Source organism: Acanthisitta chloris, unplaced genomic scaffold (genome assembly GCF_000695815.1).
Source record: "Acanthisitta chloris isolate BGI_N310 unplaced genomic scaffold, ASM69581v1 scaffold1963, whole genome shotgun sequence".
NCBI classification, from domain to species: Eukaryota; Metazoa; Chordata; class Aves; order Passeriformes; family Acanthisittidae; genus Acanthisitta; species Acanthisitta chloris.
Window position 1 is genome coordinate 77,630 of NW_008665216.1, and position 15,351 is coordinate 92,980.

Below are 15,351 nucleotides of genomic sequence, written 5' to 3' on the forward strand. Positions count from 1 at the left end.
CCTGTTTTCCTAACAATCAGCATGGCATGTGCTTATGCTTGGAGAAAGTCCTTCTTAAAAGCCTGATGGCTCCATTGAGCTCCTTTCCTCTTCAGAACTCTCTCTCATGAGATCCTGCTTATTGTTTTCCTGAATAAGTGGAAATCTACTCTCCAAAAACACATGACATGTATTCAGGTCTTTACCTTCCCCACTCCTATCAGTATCTGCAGCTGTTTCTTGGTCACTATAGCCAGGGCAGCCATTTGGGACCACATCCCCACCCAGTCCTTCTCTGTCAGTGAGCATCAGATAATGGCACACATCAGCCCTTGCTGGGATATCAGGTAAGCTGTGTGAAGAAGTTGTCTCTGACACTGTCCAGAAATCTTCCTGACTGCTTGAATTTCCAGCCTGGTTGATTCTATGATTCTATGAATTGTGTTGCCTTTCCAGCAGATATCTGAAGTTCCCCTCTGTGTGCAAGAGTCTGTGTGTCAGAGACTGCTTCAAGATTTTTAGAGAAGCCTTTACCTCCTTCCTTACCCTGATCTGGTGGGCTCTAGCATGCTCCAACCATGGCCTACTGATCTTTCCTAGGATGGTCACTCACAACTCTCACCCAGTCTGCCACCTCTTCTGTGTCAGAGCTCCATATATTTCAGCCACTTTTACAGAGAGAGCAGCTTCTTTTCCCTTCCTTCCTCCATGACTTTCCTGTAGAGCTTCTAGGCATCCACTGCTGTGCTCCAGTCATGCAAGCTGTCTCACCATGTCCCAGGCACTACAGCAATGTTGTAGTTGTGTCAACTCTGGAGAGCTGTAATTCTTGCTGTTTGCTTTCCACGCTGTGTACATTTGTGCATTCTATCTTCATGTTCCCTTCTGCCAATTTTTTTTTCCTTCTGAGGTCTGTGTTATTCCTGCCACCCTGTATTCTTCATTTCAGACCTCCAGCCCCTCCTACTTAAGTAACAGTTACTAACAGTATGAGAGGGATCACAGGTAACTTATGCCTGTACCTTGTCCTGTTGTAGGAAGTACAGAGCCTACAGGAAACTTAAGATCTTTCCTGATTGCTGCACATACCATGTAGGAATCTGCTTCCACTCACACAACCACTTGTTATTTGCAGCTGCACTGCAGGAAGTGTTTGAGAGGATCTTTTGGTAGGGCTACACACCTTACCTGTACTGCTGCCTGTAAATATGTGCTCATAATTTATTTAAAAAATACTTAAAATGAAAAAGCCTTTGTCGTATCTTTTTGTAGTGTATATATATGCACTTTTTATTTAACATTCAAAGTCACTAACTGATGCCCAAAATAATCTCTAACTCAAAGCGAAGCATTTTATATATTTTTTCAAATTTTTTTTAAGTCACTGTTCCTGTATCAAGTGTCCTTCTCTATTGCATCATCAACAAATGTATCAAGACGACACTGTCTGCTCCTTAGCAATAGTTACTAAGTTGGGAACTAAAAAAATCTCCACACAAAGATGGCCTTTGTCACGTGTCTTATGGTAAACCTGTAGCTTGTGTTCCTGCTTGGACAAAGCATTGTGTTTTGTTATTAATGTGAGAAGTAATGGCCAAAAAAATTATTGTCTAGAGGAACTGGCTGAAATTGCTCCCAGAAACTATACTGCTCCATCTAATGTCTCCACCACAGCAGTGAAGGGTTTTTTACTACTATTGGTACTGTTGTTTGGTTTTTGTGGTGGGTAGATTTTGGGGTCTTTTTCTTACAGGGAGGTGAAGTCAAACATTTGGGAGAATAAATTGACCTGACTTCCTGCTGGTTTTGGTGACAGGATATGCAGTGCCATTCCCTGTGTCCCTCTCTACAAATGTCTCCTGCACAATAACTAGAGAAGAATAAACATGTTTTTTCCTGTGAAAAACTCCTGTCCAATCTTCTCTTGCAGTGAATGCAAAACCAGGCAGTTTTCAATAGCAGAGAGTAGAAGCTCACTCAAGATGCAGTTCTTTCTGGTGTGTGTACAAATTGAATCCAGCAATTGCTGCCTGTATTCCAAGAAGTGAACCTGCCCTCTGACATCCCTGAGTCCCAGCACAAGCTGATGTTGAGACCTGATTTTTATTGATAAGGGAAACTCAGAGTAAGTAGAGGCTGCTGCTAAGTACTTGTGCTCACAAGACACATCCTGATTGATTCCTTGGTCCTGATCTCTTTTCTTATACTGGGTTTAACCTATGGAAGCAGTGCCTGCAGGAGATGTTGCTCCTCATTAATCCCAGAACAAATGAGATCAGAGCTTGATTGCTGCTGTAGAACTGATTTTACAGATTTTGGGCATCAAACTCAAACCACAGTTGTGCAGGAAGCTTTATGTGCTGCTGATATACTCAGGCTAGCTTTCAGTTGTTTGGGTGTAATTTGAACTGTGTGGTAGGTACAAGGATCTGAAACATTTCTATGGACCCTAATGAGCATGTGAACAAAATTCTGAGGATCTCTGCTGTAGGCTTGACCTCAAGGGAACTTTCCTCATTAAAAGGTGCTGAGTAGAGTTGACCATGGGGCACCATGTGGGCCACCATGTGGCTTAAATAGTGCAGTCATGGGAGAAATCAGTGTATCCTGTGCCCAAGGACTTATCTAAGTTTCTACTTTGCCAAGTTTTATACAACCCAAATTTATATTGGGTCAAAACTTGGGTAAAATGCAGCTTCTTCATATCTGTTGGATAACTGAGGACAGACCTGCAGGTCCCAAAGCTGGTCAATTTTTTTATAGCAGGTGTGGCTCTCTACCTAGAAAAAATAATCCCTAGCCTCATAAATCACACAGCCTTCAAGTCTATATGCTCTGCTGGGGTTATTTGTAAAGAAGGCAAAAATGCAGGAGTCACTCTGTCCTTAACTACAATCTGAAAGCTGGTTAACTCTGCTCCTGAAACTCCTGCACAATAGTCATGTTTTCAGCATTCATGGCACAATCCTACCCAATACTTCCATTATGAAGCATTATTCAGAAGTTGCTCTGAGCCTTAAACTCCAAGGGATCCTAGCCAGTTTGCCTACTCAGTCAGTAGCACTGACTCCTCCACACTTACCTTCCTCATTTACACCACCGTTAGCTGTCTCCTTGTCCTTCAGGGCACTATCCTCCTTGTTCAATTCTCTGTCTGAAAAGAGATCAGAGAATAGCTACAGTCCCTCAGGAGCACACTTCATTGCTTCTTCCCCTCACCAGCACAGGTTGTTGTTCTGTGCAGCCCAGGGCTCAGCAGCACACCTTCTCCTCTGCAATAGTTATGTACTGGTGTGCTATCAGCAGAAGGCCCATTTAAAATTGTTTGGTACACTCATTTCAGAGAACATCATAGCCTTGCCTACTATTTCCCATCCATACAGCAATGACTGACTGTCACTTAGGTGCTGAAGGATGTACTGCACAGAGGTGCACTAACTCTCCTTCCTGATGTTCCCACTCTACACTGCAACAAAATAAAGTATTTTATTTTCTTCCTCTAGTGTCCAAACTGACAACCTTTATCCATGGACCTGATTCTATTTTGCCTGAACTGTGTTTCCATCCTTTCTAGTTTTAGACACACATAAAATAAGCCTCCTTCTCCTGTATCCATGTCTATGTATGTGGAAATAGTTACACAAGTGATAAGACAATCCCACAGGACACCATGCCTTTACCATCAGCTACACAATTCCTGTTTCTTCAGATGAAGGAATCTGTTCTATGCCCATTACAATTCATGCAGGAAGAATAAGCAGCAAAGCCCAGAGGCTTCTGGGTTTCCTTTTCCTTATTGTCATAATTAGGGATTTTTTCCTTAATCAGAAAAAAAAACTTCGGCTTTCTTCAACCCGTTTATTATCAGCTGCTTGTGAAAAATGGTGGGAGTTAGTGAGGGAATGAATCACAAGTGCAAGAGACTAGGGAAAAAAATCCATCTTCTTTTTCTGACTTGAACAATAATGTTCAATTTCACTAGCCCTTTGGAGTAAAAAGAAGTTCTAGAAAAATATACAGGTCTCAGAATTTCGTTGAAAATTACAATGACTGTACTAAGAAAAAAGAAGTGGAGCTCTGCTTCAATGCTTGACGAATGCACTCAAAAGACTTTCCTAGAGCATAAAGCAAGTGGAAGATATTGCATCCACAAATGGTGCTTCTCTAAGGAGAAGCCTGCTTTATCTCCCAAATAAGAATTTTGCAAGCTTGTAAGCATCCCATCTCTAAGTAGGTACGCTGAGGCTCAGATCTATTTGCCACCAATACAAAGCTTTGAAGTGCAGCATTTTAATGTCTTAGGTCCTGTTTGAGGGTTTTTTCCCAGCAGAAAGCAAAGACCACCAACCCATGATGCCATCGTATTCAAATAGCCTTGCACTCTATTGTATGTAATAAAAGGTAGCATTAGACAAAAGGGTAATTTGCTTATTTGCTATAAAAAGGAGTTCTCTCATACATGCTTAGTTCTTCTTCCACAGATGGGGAAGTAAGTGGTTTGCCAACACAGCATGCAGCATCATTCTCATCATATCAAGAGGGAAGATACAGCCCCAAGAAGGCATTTGTTCTGTGCTATTTTCCAAAAACAAGGATCCAAGTCTTTTTGGCTTCTCACCTAGTGATCTACCCACCAACATTTACTGTTCCTAAGGCAACAAGTCCTTCTAGGCCAACAAAAGAATGATAAACTCTATACTGAGACCATGCCAATATGTTATGGACTGCAAAAGGCCATGTGCAAATTACTTCCCCCCTTCATGTTCCCTTGTTTTAAGGCACCATCTTGCTTGTTACCTGCTTCGGGCTTTTCATTCTCACAAAGATCAACTTGTAAAAATGTATCTGCAAGAAAACAGAAATCCTCCTTAGCAATGTGTATGGAAGTAGCACAGTCGTCTGCAAAATATGCTACTCAGTCATAAAATGACACTTTAAGCAGATACTCCTGAGAACCAGTAAGTTATACCACTTTTTTAAGGACTCACAATTAATTTTAACTTCAGATTCCCTCCAGCAACCACTTATGGTCCCAGACCATGACCGACATTGTCTATAGTTATGTCTACAGCTTCGCAAAATCTTTCTGAAGTAGGTTTACTTAAGGTGATAAAGCTGCACAGATTTGCCAGAGACAGCTGAGAAGAGAACCCAAACCTGCTTTTACTCCATCTATGTGTTGCACTAACACTGTGATGTTAAACCCTTGCTCTTTACAAGCCTTAAAGAAACTCTAATAGAGATATTCTAAAGCAAATTTAAGTGCAGTACCAAAATGAGGGTTTGGGGCAGCTAGTTGCAGGTTTTTTCCTACCCATCTTCTCCTTTTTTCACCTTCCGATTCATTCATAGTCTCTAGACTTCAGTGATCTCTGAACTAGGGCCTAGAACCACAGCTTTGGAAAAATGTATGAAAATATGAAATGTAATTTTTTACTCAAAATCCTGCTAAAAAGCCCATAAGACTTTGATATGCTGGGGGGAGGCATAAAAGGAGGAAAATAAACCAAACAAACCCAACAACAACAAAAAAACCCAAACCCTTGCTTCCATAGTGCTACCTCCCTACCTGTGGCATCTTTTCCAGGCCCATCAGTAGGGATCTCATAATGTTTTTTAACCCTCAAAAACTATAAAAACATTAAGAAACTTCAGAAATTAAAGAGCAACTCAAGAAATTTAAGTAAACACACAGAAAATCATTGCAAAGTGTCACAGTAGTTTGCAATTCAAGAAACATTCTGTTCCAAGCTTTACGCTGACTCAACAGCTCATATAAGACACCAGAGTGAGTATCTCACATGGAAGGCACTGTTAGTTCAACACTGGAACACTCCAACAGGGCACTTGAGCCTGCACCTAATGGCAGGAGCTTTGGACAGTCGCCACTGAAACAGTATTTGCTCTGGAAACAAAGAACTTTTTAAGAGTTTTCCCCTACTCTTCCTAATCTGCATGACTTCCTTGGGGCTTACTGAGGTTGATTGCTAAAAACAGGCCACAGTGGTCCTGGCATCAAGACTGATACATGTTACAGCTGGAACACATTGGCCAAATTCACCATTGTGAAAGGAGTACAGACTAAAGGAGTTGTCCCCTTCCTTGGCTGCTCACCATATAGAGTGTTTTCCACACCCCAACACACAGACCCAGAAGCCAGAGGACAGAACCATCTTGCTGCAAATAAAGGTAGTAAAAAAAAACCCCAGACAAAACCTCAACAAAAACCCCAACCCAAACAAAAATAACCCAATGCAAATTACAGAACCACAGCATCATTTAGGTTGGAAAAGACCTCAAGGATAATCGAGTCCAACCTTTGACCAATCACCACCCTGTCAACACCATAGCACTAAGTGCCACCTCCAGGGCCAGTGACTTCACCACTTCCCTGAGCAGCCCATTCTAATGCTTAACAACTCTTTCCATGAAGAAATTCTTCCAGATGTTCAACCTGAACCTCCCCTGACACAACTTGAGGCTATGCCCTCTTGTCCTGTCACTAGCTGCCTGGGTGAAGAGCCCAACCCCCGCCAGGCTACATCCTCCTTTCAGGGTGTTGTAGAGAGTGATAAGGTCTCTCCTGAGCCTCCCTTTCTCCAGGCTAAACACTTCCAGCTCCCTCAGCTGGTCCTCACAACACTTGTGCTCCAGACTCTTCACCAGTTCCATTGCCCTTCTCTGGGCACACTCTAGCATCTCCACGTCTTTCTTGTAGTGCACGACCCAGCACCTGGCCTTGTTGAACCTGATACTGTTGGCCTCAGCCCATCAATCTAGCTTGTCCAGATCTCTCTGCAGGGCCTTCATACCCTCTAGCAGATCAACACTCCCACCCAACCTAGTGTTGTTCATGAACTTACTGAGGGTACTACACTCAATCCCCTCATCCAGATCATCAGTAAAGGTATTAAACAGGAATTAGAATGGACAGCAGAAGTCCAAGTGGAGATCTGGAGAGGAAGACAGAAATGCAGGGCACCCTGAAAATCTGTACTGCCCACAAAGGAGCATCACATAAATCACAGATGGGGAAACAGACCTAGAAACTATTGGAAAAAGGTGAGAAGTTCCTCCCACTGACTTCTCTTATCCTGGCAGTTACAAAGAGAAGACAGGCTTGTAAAATGGAGTAAGAGTGAATCAAAATGTACTGCTAAGAGATTTTTTTTCTGAAACAACTGCAATGGGTTGGAGAAAGCAAAGGAGACAATTGCAACTTGGCCCAATGGATGCAAGCACACTCCAGAGCTACATATCAAAAGCAAGGACCATGGTTCTGCATACCAGACTAGCAACATGCCTGTCATCACCAGGCCTTGGAAGGATTTTCAAGACATGACCAACATAAACTAACAGGAAACTCCTGCCAGGCTGATTTGATAATACCTTCAACAGTTATCATTAAACATACTGCTACATGCATAACATCAACCCCCACCCACTGGAACCACCAGCACTTCAAATCAAATTCAGTGCACAGAGAAAAAGGTTAGCTGCCCAATTTCCAAGACAGGCCAGCAAGAAATTTCCATGAGAACAAGCAATGTATTACATTCATGTCCAGCCCTAAGCACTTGATATGAATACTGAGTCTAGAAAAATAATCAACCAAATTTCTCAAAGAATTTTATAGAAACAGTAAGATTAAAAGAGATAGAAAAAATATTAAGCTCATTTCAGCATGTAAATCAGCCCTAACCAAACTGGTAAAGAGTAAGTTCTCCATCGGACAGATTGCCTTATAGTGTGTGCTTTTCCAGCCCTCATCCTGAGGGCAGCCCTGGTCCTCCATTGTCAGAAATGGAATTCACCTCCAAAGACAGCTGCTGACCAGGGAAATCTCAGGCCATTCACTGTCAGAAACTCTGCCAGCCCCACTAACACATTTACTAAGTGTAGGTCCCTACAATTATCCAGTTTTGGACCTCAACTGAGACTTTAAGTCCACATGTGCACACACTGAAAATCAATCCAAGAACTTAGACTCTGCAGAGAAGGAAAGAGCAGATCAGACTCCCTGCTCCAACCAACAGCAGATGTTCAGAAACATCAATAGCCTGACACAGGTTTCTTACCTCTGTCTGAGTTATGCTGCCCTTGGCCATCCCCAGGGAAAAGTTGCTGCTGTTCTCCTATAATAAAATTTATTTATTTTAGAAAGTATGTATTAATGACCTGGAAAAAATAACTACACTATAAGAAAACTTACTCCTTTACCTCACCAATGAATGACTATACTGACACAAAAGAAAAACTTACAACCCTAGACCAAATGAAAGCAACAGTCTGATTTCCACACATTTGTGACACAGTCTTACCTGAGCCATGCACTGGACTGTTCTTCGGAGCACGTCTTCCTGTTTTACATTTATTTCTACCTGCACCCAAACAAATAAACCACCTGAGGAAATTACTCAGAAATAAAGTTTTGTGCCTTTGGAAACCCATTGACAGCCTCCATCCACTCCATCCCCAACCCCATCCCCAAACCAAACGAAAAAAAACCATTCACTGAGAACATGCAACTGAATATTTGACTTGAAGAACAAAGAATGAAATATTGTTTTGGGGCAAAGACAGTCAGTGAGAGATCAACAGAATGAACCTCCTGCAACAGTAAGTCAGGACACATCTAATCAAATCTAAAGTAGAGCTTAACAATTTATGACTCTGACTCTTGTAATCAAATCAGTAAATCTCTCCTGCTGTTTGATTATACCTGTGCAGTGTTTATCCTAGCAAAACAAGTTTATTTTCTAGCATGTTCAAACATTCACTATTTGGAGGGAAATAACTGAATTTTTTTATTCTGATGGCCAGTTATGAGTGATATTCTCTGTGTGTTGATACCAAATGTAGTATTGTTTCACAGCACCAAAATGGGCAAGGGCACAGAAGGCAACCTCAGAAAGTTTGCAGATGACATCAAACTGAGGAGTAGGGGGTATGCTGGAAGGCAGGGTTGCCACTGAAATGGGCTTCAGCAACCTGGAGGAATGTAGTGGCAGAAAAATTGTCAAGTTCAAAGGCAAACAAAGGCCTGAACTTCTTGAAATAACCCTATGGAGCATTACAGGCTGGGCTCTGCCTGGCTAGAAAATGGCCCTGCAAAAAAGGACCTGGAAGCCCTGGTGCATTGACAAGCTGAACGTTAGTCAGAAATGTGACCTTGCAGTAGAAGCCTACCAAATACTGGGCTGTATTAGCAGAAGCATGGTCATCCCATCGACACAAGTAACTCTTCCCCTCTATTCAGTATTTGTGACATCACATGTTGAGTACTCTGTTTAGTTTTAGGCTCCTGATTCATGAAAAAACCACTAACTTTCTGAAGCTAGCCCAGTAAACGTTCACCAAGATGTACAGGAGGCAGGAGATGCCAGAAGAAGGCAATCAAGGGGATTAGGGCTGATTGCAGTCTCTGAATAACTATAGAAAACAAAGGAAACCCCTCCCACAAGTACATAACAAAAGGACAGGAAGCAATGACTACAAGTTGCCAAAGGGCAATGCCTAACAGAAATAAGAAAAATATCCTTCCCTACAAGGGTGATTCAGTGCTCAAACAGGTGCTGAAAGAGGCCAAGGAATTTCCATTCCTGGAATTATTCAGTTTGACTGGACAAGGCTCTAAGCAACCTGACCTAGCTTTGAAGTTGGTCATTCTTTGAGCAGCAAATTGGATGAAACTTCCAGATGTCTTCCCACCTAGTTTATTTTGTGATTCCATGCCAACAGAAAATAAAATAGAGAATGAGCAGGAAAGCATAAGGTCCACATGCAATATATATCTATTTATGTACTGATCAGAACCTCTCTCCAGAATATCATCAAATAGTCTTTCCCACATAGGAGATGCAACCCCCATACTCTTCACCCTGCAGCCACAAGTGGTAACTCCACCCAGAAGCCAACAAGAGCACTCATAAGGTGAAGAAATGCCAGCATGAATAAATGTATTCCTGCCTGGGACTCTCTCAAACACAAAGAGAAGAAATGGTGTGCAGCTCTTTTTCAAATCAGAAGACAAATTGACACATTAACCCAAAAAGATGGCAGCAAGCAATATGCAGTGATAGCCTACAATTACCATCTCTGAATAAGCTGTCAGATTTACCAAAAACCCCCACTTGAATTCAGTGTAGGGATACAGAACTCCAAGATGATGGCAGTACAGGCTGACAGGAGGCACAGAAGTCCCTATTTATGAGCTGGCCACTCCAAGCTGTCAGATTAGACTCAGCATACAGTATTCGACAGGCCCTGCTATAAGCCTGTCCCAGTAATAAATCTGAACTTGAGGGCAGCTTTATGGTGCTCTCACAAAAGGCTGTGAAAACTCAGACAGAAACAGGAGAGGGTACAGCTACTTGGTAAGTAGAAACTACCCAGTCTGAGGGAGAAACATGGGAGTGCAAACTGCAGCGTTTCCCAATACTCAGAGCCCAGTATCCAAGTGCAAGAGAGTTCAGTATATTATTTCCTTAAAATCTAGCAGTCTTTGCCTAAATTGTACTTGTTTCTACTACTGTATTTACAAAATATCCCATGGGCAGAAACTTCCATGCATTCTACAGAACCTTAGATGAGCATAATCTTGAAATATGTAAAGCTTAGTTAGGAAATGCTATACATACCATATTTGAATAGGAGAAACAGGATTACAATTACAATGAAGGCGACAAGAACTGCAATAAGAGCACCTCTGTTTCTTTTTTGAACGCTGTATCCTTTGAAAAACAAACAGATCGGTTAGTTAAAAAGCCACTGTGTGATATATTACTTTAGTAGATATCTAATATATAACTCCAGTGAAGAAAGAAGAATTCTATACTGGTAGACCAAGAAAATTTGCATAGAAATGGGAAATTTTGTTCAGATAGGGACTGCTTAACACACCCTGCAAACCAGATGGTTCCAAACATGTTCCCACTCTATGTTTAAAAAGAAAATTAAAAAAAAAAAGTGCCTCAAGCTGAAGGTTGTCCCAAAGCAATAAGCAATAGGAGGAAAACTCTCTTTCCTACTTTATATATCTTTGTGAAGGAAGGAAGGAAAAGAATTATGCTCATTGACTCGTGCACATGTTACATGAGAAGTTATTTTATCTAATGGCTGCTAGATGACTCACTTGAAATAACTGAATAGTTTCACTTCAGTTCATGGAGAGCAGTACAAAGAGCAAAGTCATTAGCATTAATTACACAAGGCTAGAAGGTTCAGAAGAGATCTTCTAAATTGGTCTCCCTCTTTATTATTAACCATATCAAGTCACAGCTGAAAGCTTTATTCTGTTAGATCCCTGCAAAAAAAGTATATTTCCAGGGGGATCAACCTGTCAAGCTCATACCTTTCAGCAACCTTATACACACTTTTAGCAAACAAATCACTTCTGACGCTTTTTACTCTTTAAATTCAACTTCCTGAGAAGTCAGGAGCAATTTTATAAAGTCCATGCTGCTTCCCAACCAAACCTCTTAGACCTGTGTTGATAACCTGACACCTTCATTACCTTTTTCACCTGGAAAACATTGAGCCAAAGAGATTTCAGAGCTCTTTTCTGTTTGTGAGAATTTAACAAAGCACGTAACTCTCTGGGTACTATCAACATTCTCCTTAAGGATGTAAATCTCTTGGGTCTGAAGACTTTCTTTCTTGTTACTGAACTTCCAAGCATAATTCAGAGGCCTCTGGAAATCTGCTGTACATTTTAACACAAAGTTATCACCACTGATGCTGCAACTTATTTCAGGTTCCGAAGGGGGATCTAAAAGGAGAGAAAATATTCTGTATTACTTTAGTTGTAAACTGCCTTGAATTTTAGCACAGGACAAGGACTAGAGCAACAAAAGCAGCAGGAGAGGACATAGACAAAAGTGCACATATAAAGTGTGCGTGTGTGTGCACATGCATATGTGCATGGGAGAGAAATGTGTTTCTAGAAGTGGCCCTGTTTGTGATTCTTCCATGTCTACTTCAAGACTCCTCATGGTTCACTGTCAATAGGACTAATATAACACACTGGGCAAATATATTTCCCAGATTACTAGTGAAGCTGAAGAGATCCTGTGGCACATCATGATGCCACGAATATTTGAGCATGTATAACATGCTTGCAGCAGCATCTTTAATAGATACATAATGCCTGAGATAATTTGGTCAGCTTACTCAAAGAGTTTGGTTGTCTGCCTGCAAGTACAGTCATTCCAAGGTGAGTAATGACCAGCACACAGATGCCACCTTTGAAAATTTGTTCCAAGTCCCTAAGCAACTTAACAATAGAGCCAAAGAACAGCCCTTCTGTTTCTGTTCGCTTCCCTGACAAATAAACAATCCCATTTCCAGCCTTTTTTAAGTGAATAAAGTGGTGCACATTCCTCATGCAGTTCTTCCACTACTTACCTAACACATCAAGTATGAAGGTTAAATAATGATCTTGCTTAGCATCCCTGTGGTGTAACTCATATGTGCCAATATCACTCTTTTCCAAGTTCAATATAGTCAAACATCCATTGTCCTTAAGCAAGCTTCTGCCACGGAGAGAAAGATAATATGTCGTGTTTTTTTGCCTTTCCCATTCAGCTACTTTATCCTTGTTTTTCTTCCAAGTCATTTCCTCTATTCTTTGGTTTATTTTTACTGGAAAACTAAAATTTTCTCCGATGACGCCAAACACTTCCTCACAGTGGATGTGTGCTACAGTAGGGGAAAAGAGAAAAAAAAAATTACTTTAACAGTTGTTTTATAAAATACTTCTTGACTAATGTAGCATGCAATATCAGACACATTCAAATTGGGGTTAGAAGCAAACTAAGCCATGTGTCAACTAAGAATTACCCTAAAGAGGCTGTCAGCACAATCATATGACAGGCACCACAAAGGGATCCAGTTTCCACATTCTGGTCCCAGGTAGAATCATTGTCTTGATCTTTGAAAGGCTAAGTAAACCTTAGCCTATGATTAATGACATAACTTTGAATAAGGAGCTGGGGTGGAGACTCATATTTGCAACTATAGTTGTAACAGATGTTAGCCATACTTTCAACAGTAGTTGTAGCTGCAAGTTTCTGCTCAAGACCTGTCTGTTACTTTTGCAAAAACTAAGCTCTTAGGAATTTGTAATGTCTGCACAAGTGAAGATAAATTGCAACTCTTAGTGTCTCTACCAAGTGAGGAAGATAAGCACAAGGCTGAATGGGATTGATAATATATTCCTCCAAGAAAATGAGGTGCCAACAGCAGTTAGAACCCGCTCTGAGGTTTGGAAAGATGACCAAAAGGGGTGTGCATCTGCCCAGCAGGAGAGGTCATCCAGCAGACAAGTGACAAAGACTATGGAATGACCACTGCAGGTCACAGCGAACCCCCAAGAACAACCACCTCAATTAACTGTGCAGGTGCAAGGAGGGCAGGGATATTCTGATGATTTCTAGGAAATCATTAGCATATATGCATGAGTTTCTAGAAATCTAATGAATATGCATGATCTGTGAAAATAAAAACAGTCCATTTGGAGCCAGGGGGTGTGTGTTTGGAGGAGCAATCCCCCACGCACCCAGCACCATCATTGATGGAATGCTGCTTAACAGTATCATGCTGCTGAGTTGATTTCTTTGAATCATCTTCCCTATCCTAAGCTCCTCTATCCTCAGTACTTTCCCTCAGTTCACTTGAATTAGGTCTCCTGTCTATGGTCTGTTAAAAAGAGATGAAATGAAGAACTGTCACCAGCAAAATGTGCTTTCACATCTTGTTGCAGAATGCCCAGACTGAAGGTCCTGTTGAGCAAATAAACTGCAATTTTTCCAACATGAATATTCAGAGTTAGTAAAAAGCAGATTTCTGAAACAAAATTTCTACCCTGTTCAAAGCACCTATTCTGAAATCATGGGGGTATTAGGCTTTTCCCTTGGAAATGTCACTTAAGCAAGTTTATTTCACAGCCAGCATATGTCAAATAGCATTCCAACCTCTGAGACCTAGCAGAGCAGTCAGTAAGAAAAGGAGCTGTCCAGGAATCTTAACTGCACTCAGTTTTGAATCAATCATATTCTGCTAAAAAGGCCCAGACATTCAATATAAACAAACAAATGACAGCATAAGAGAGATACGAGCTTTTCCTTAATTTTTATTAAAAACAGCAAAAAAAAAAAGTCTACTGATCTAACAGATGAGACAAAATTCTGCAGTGAGGAAGGGATACTGTAAACTATTAGCACCTCTGTGTGCCTGCTTCAGTCTTCAGCAAACACTTCCTATTTCCAGGTAGCTCTGAATGGCTCTAAAACAATCACAAAATTACTGCCATGGCAGATGTGCATGTGGACATAGAGAAAAACATGTTGATAGCAAGTTCAAGTTATACTTGCATTAAAGATTCGATTTCACTCCACAGTAGCTGTTGAAGAAAAGGCATGATTAAGATTAAGGCAAGATTCCAAATATCCACCACGTAAAACTTCCCTTTAAACAGTAACTGTGCGTGGTGAAACAGAAATATTTCAGAATTCTACTTCTCAAGCCAACTGGTTCCAAGTGACAGCTACTATTTGGGGTTTGTTTTGATTTTTTTTATTTATTCCTAAACAGCATCAAGTTAAGAACCCACCAATTCCTATATCATTTTCTGCTTGTCTTGTTTCTCATGTCATCATTGTATGCAAACTTACTACTGTTCACAAATCACACCAAAACAAGCCACTTCCCTTCACTGTACAGGAGTCCAGAAAACAAACTATGGCCCATCTTGCTCCACATCTGCTGGAGACTGAACTGCTAAAGGTCAATGTGTCAAACAATCTGCCACTTGCAAAAGCATGGGGTGATTTGCTGATGCTAAGTTTGCACTCTCCTGCCCAAGCAGAGGAGAGTTTTGGGTGTGGTGACAAAACCTCTGATGTACATAAGAACAGCTCAGGGGCAGAGAGCATGGACATGTACACCCATCACCATCACCCAAGGATGACAGCATCAAACCAACCTTTGTTTAGCAACTGGCTGGTTTTCGAGCCAGTCAAAGGAAAAGGCCGATAAGAAGCAGATCTTTCAAGGTGGGATAAGGCTTTTTATCTTGTCAGTTTCCTCTCTCACACAACTGTCTCAGGTGCAAAAACTCCTCTCCCCATCCCGGGGAAGGTATCAGGACATTCACACTTAGGTCTGAAGGTATTCATCCCTTCTGATAAGGCAAAACTGACCCAACTACACTGGCATGAGAAACAGCCCAACAGCCATTTGAAAAGAGATCATAAACCATCAAAAACCCCCAAAGTGCCCCCAGACTCATTTCTGAGGCCTTCCACCAGAGTGATGCCAAGTAAAGGCTGGAAAAGAACTACTCACAGACTTGTATCTCTGAGTAGCAGGTAT

The 15,351-nt window shown here is 41.3% G+C and overlaps 1 protein-coding gene across 1 annotated transcript in view; it reads right to left on the reverse strand.

The window, feature by feature from the left end:
• Positions 1-12,678, reverse strand: part of CD58 (CD58 molecule) — a gene marked incomplete at its 5' end in the record, with an annotated part of 20,657 nt that extends 7,979 nt beyond the window's left edge. The window contains 4 exons of the mRNA XM_009071627.1: positions 3,062-3,133; positions 10,620-10,712; positions 11,495-11,749; positions 12,385-12,678. Of these exons, the coding sequence (XP_009069875.1) occupies positions 3,062-3,133; positions 10,620-10,712; positions 11,495-11,749; positions 12,385-12,678 (714 nt within the window). The remainder of the gene's footprint in view (positions 1-3,061; positions 3,134-10,619; positions 10,713-11,494; positions 11,750-12,384) is intronic.
• Between the last annotated feature and the right edge of the window lie 2,673 nt (positions 12,679-15,351).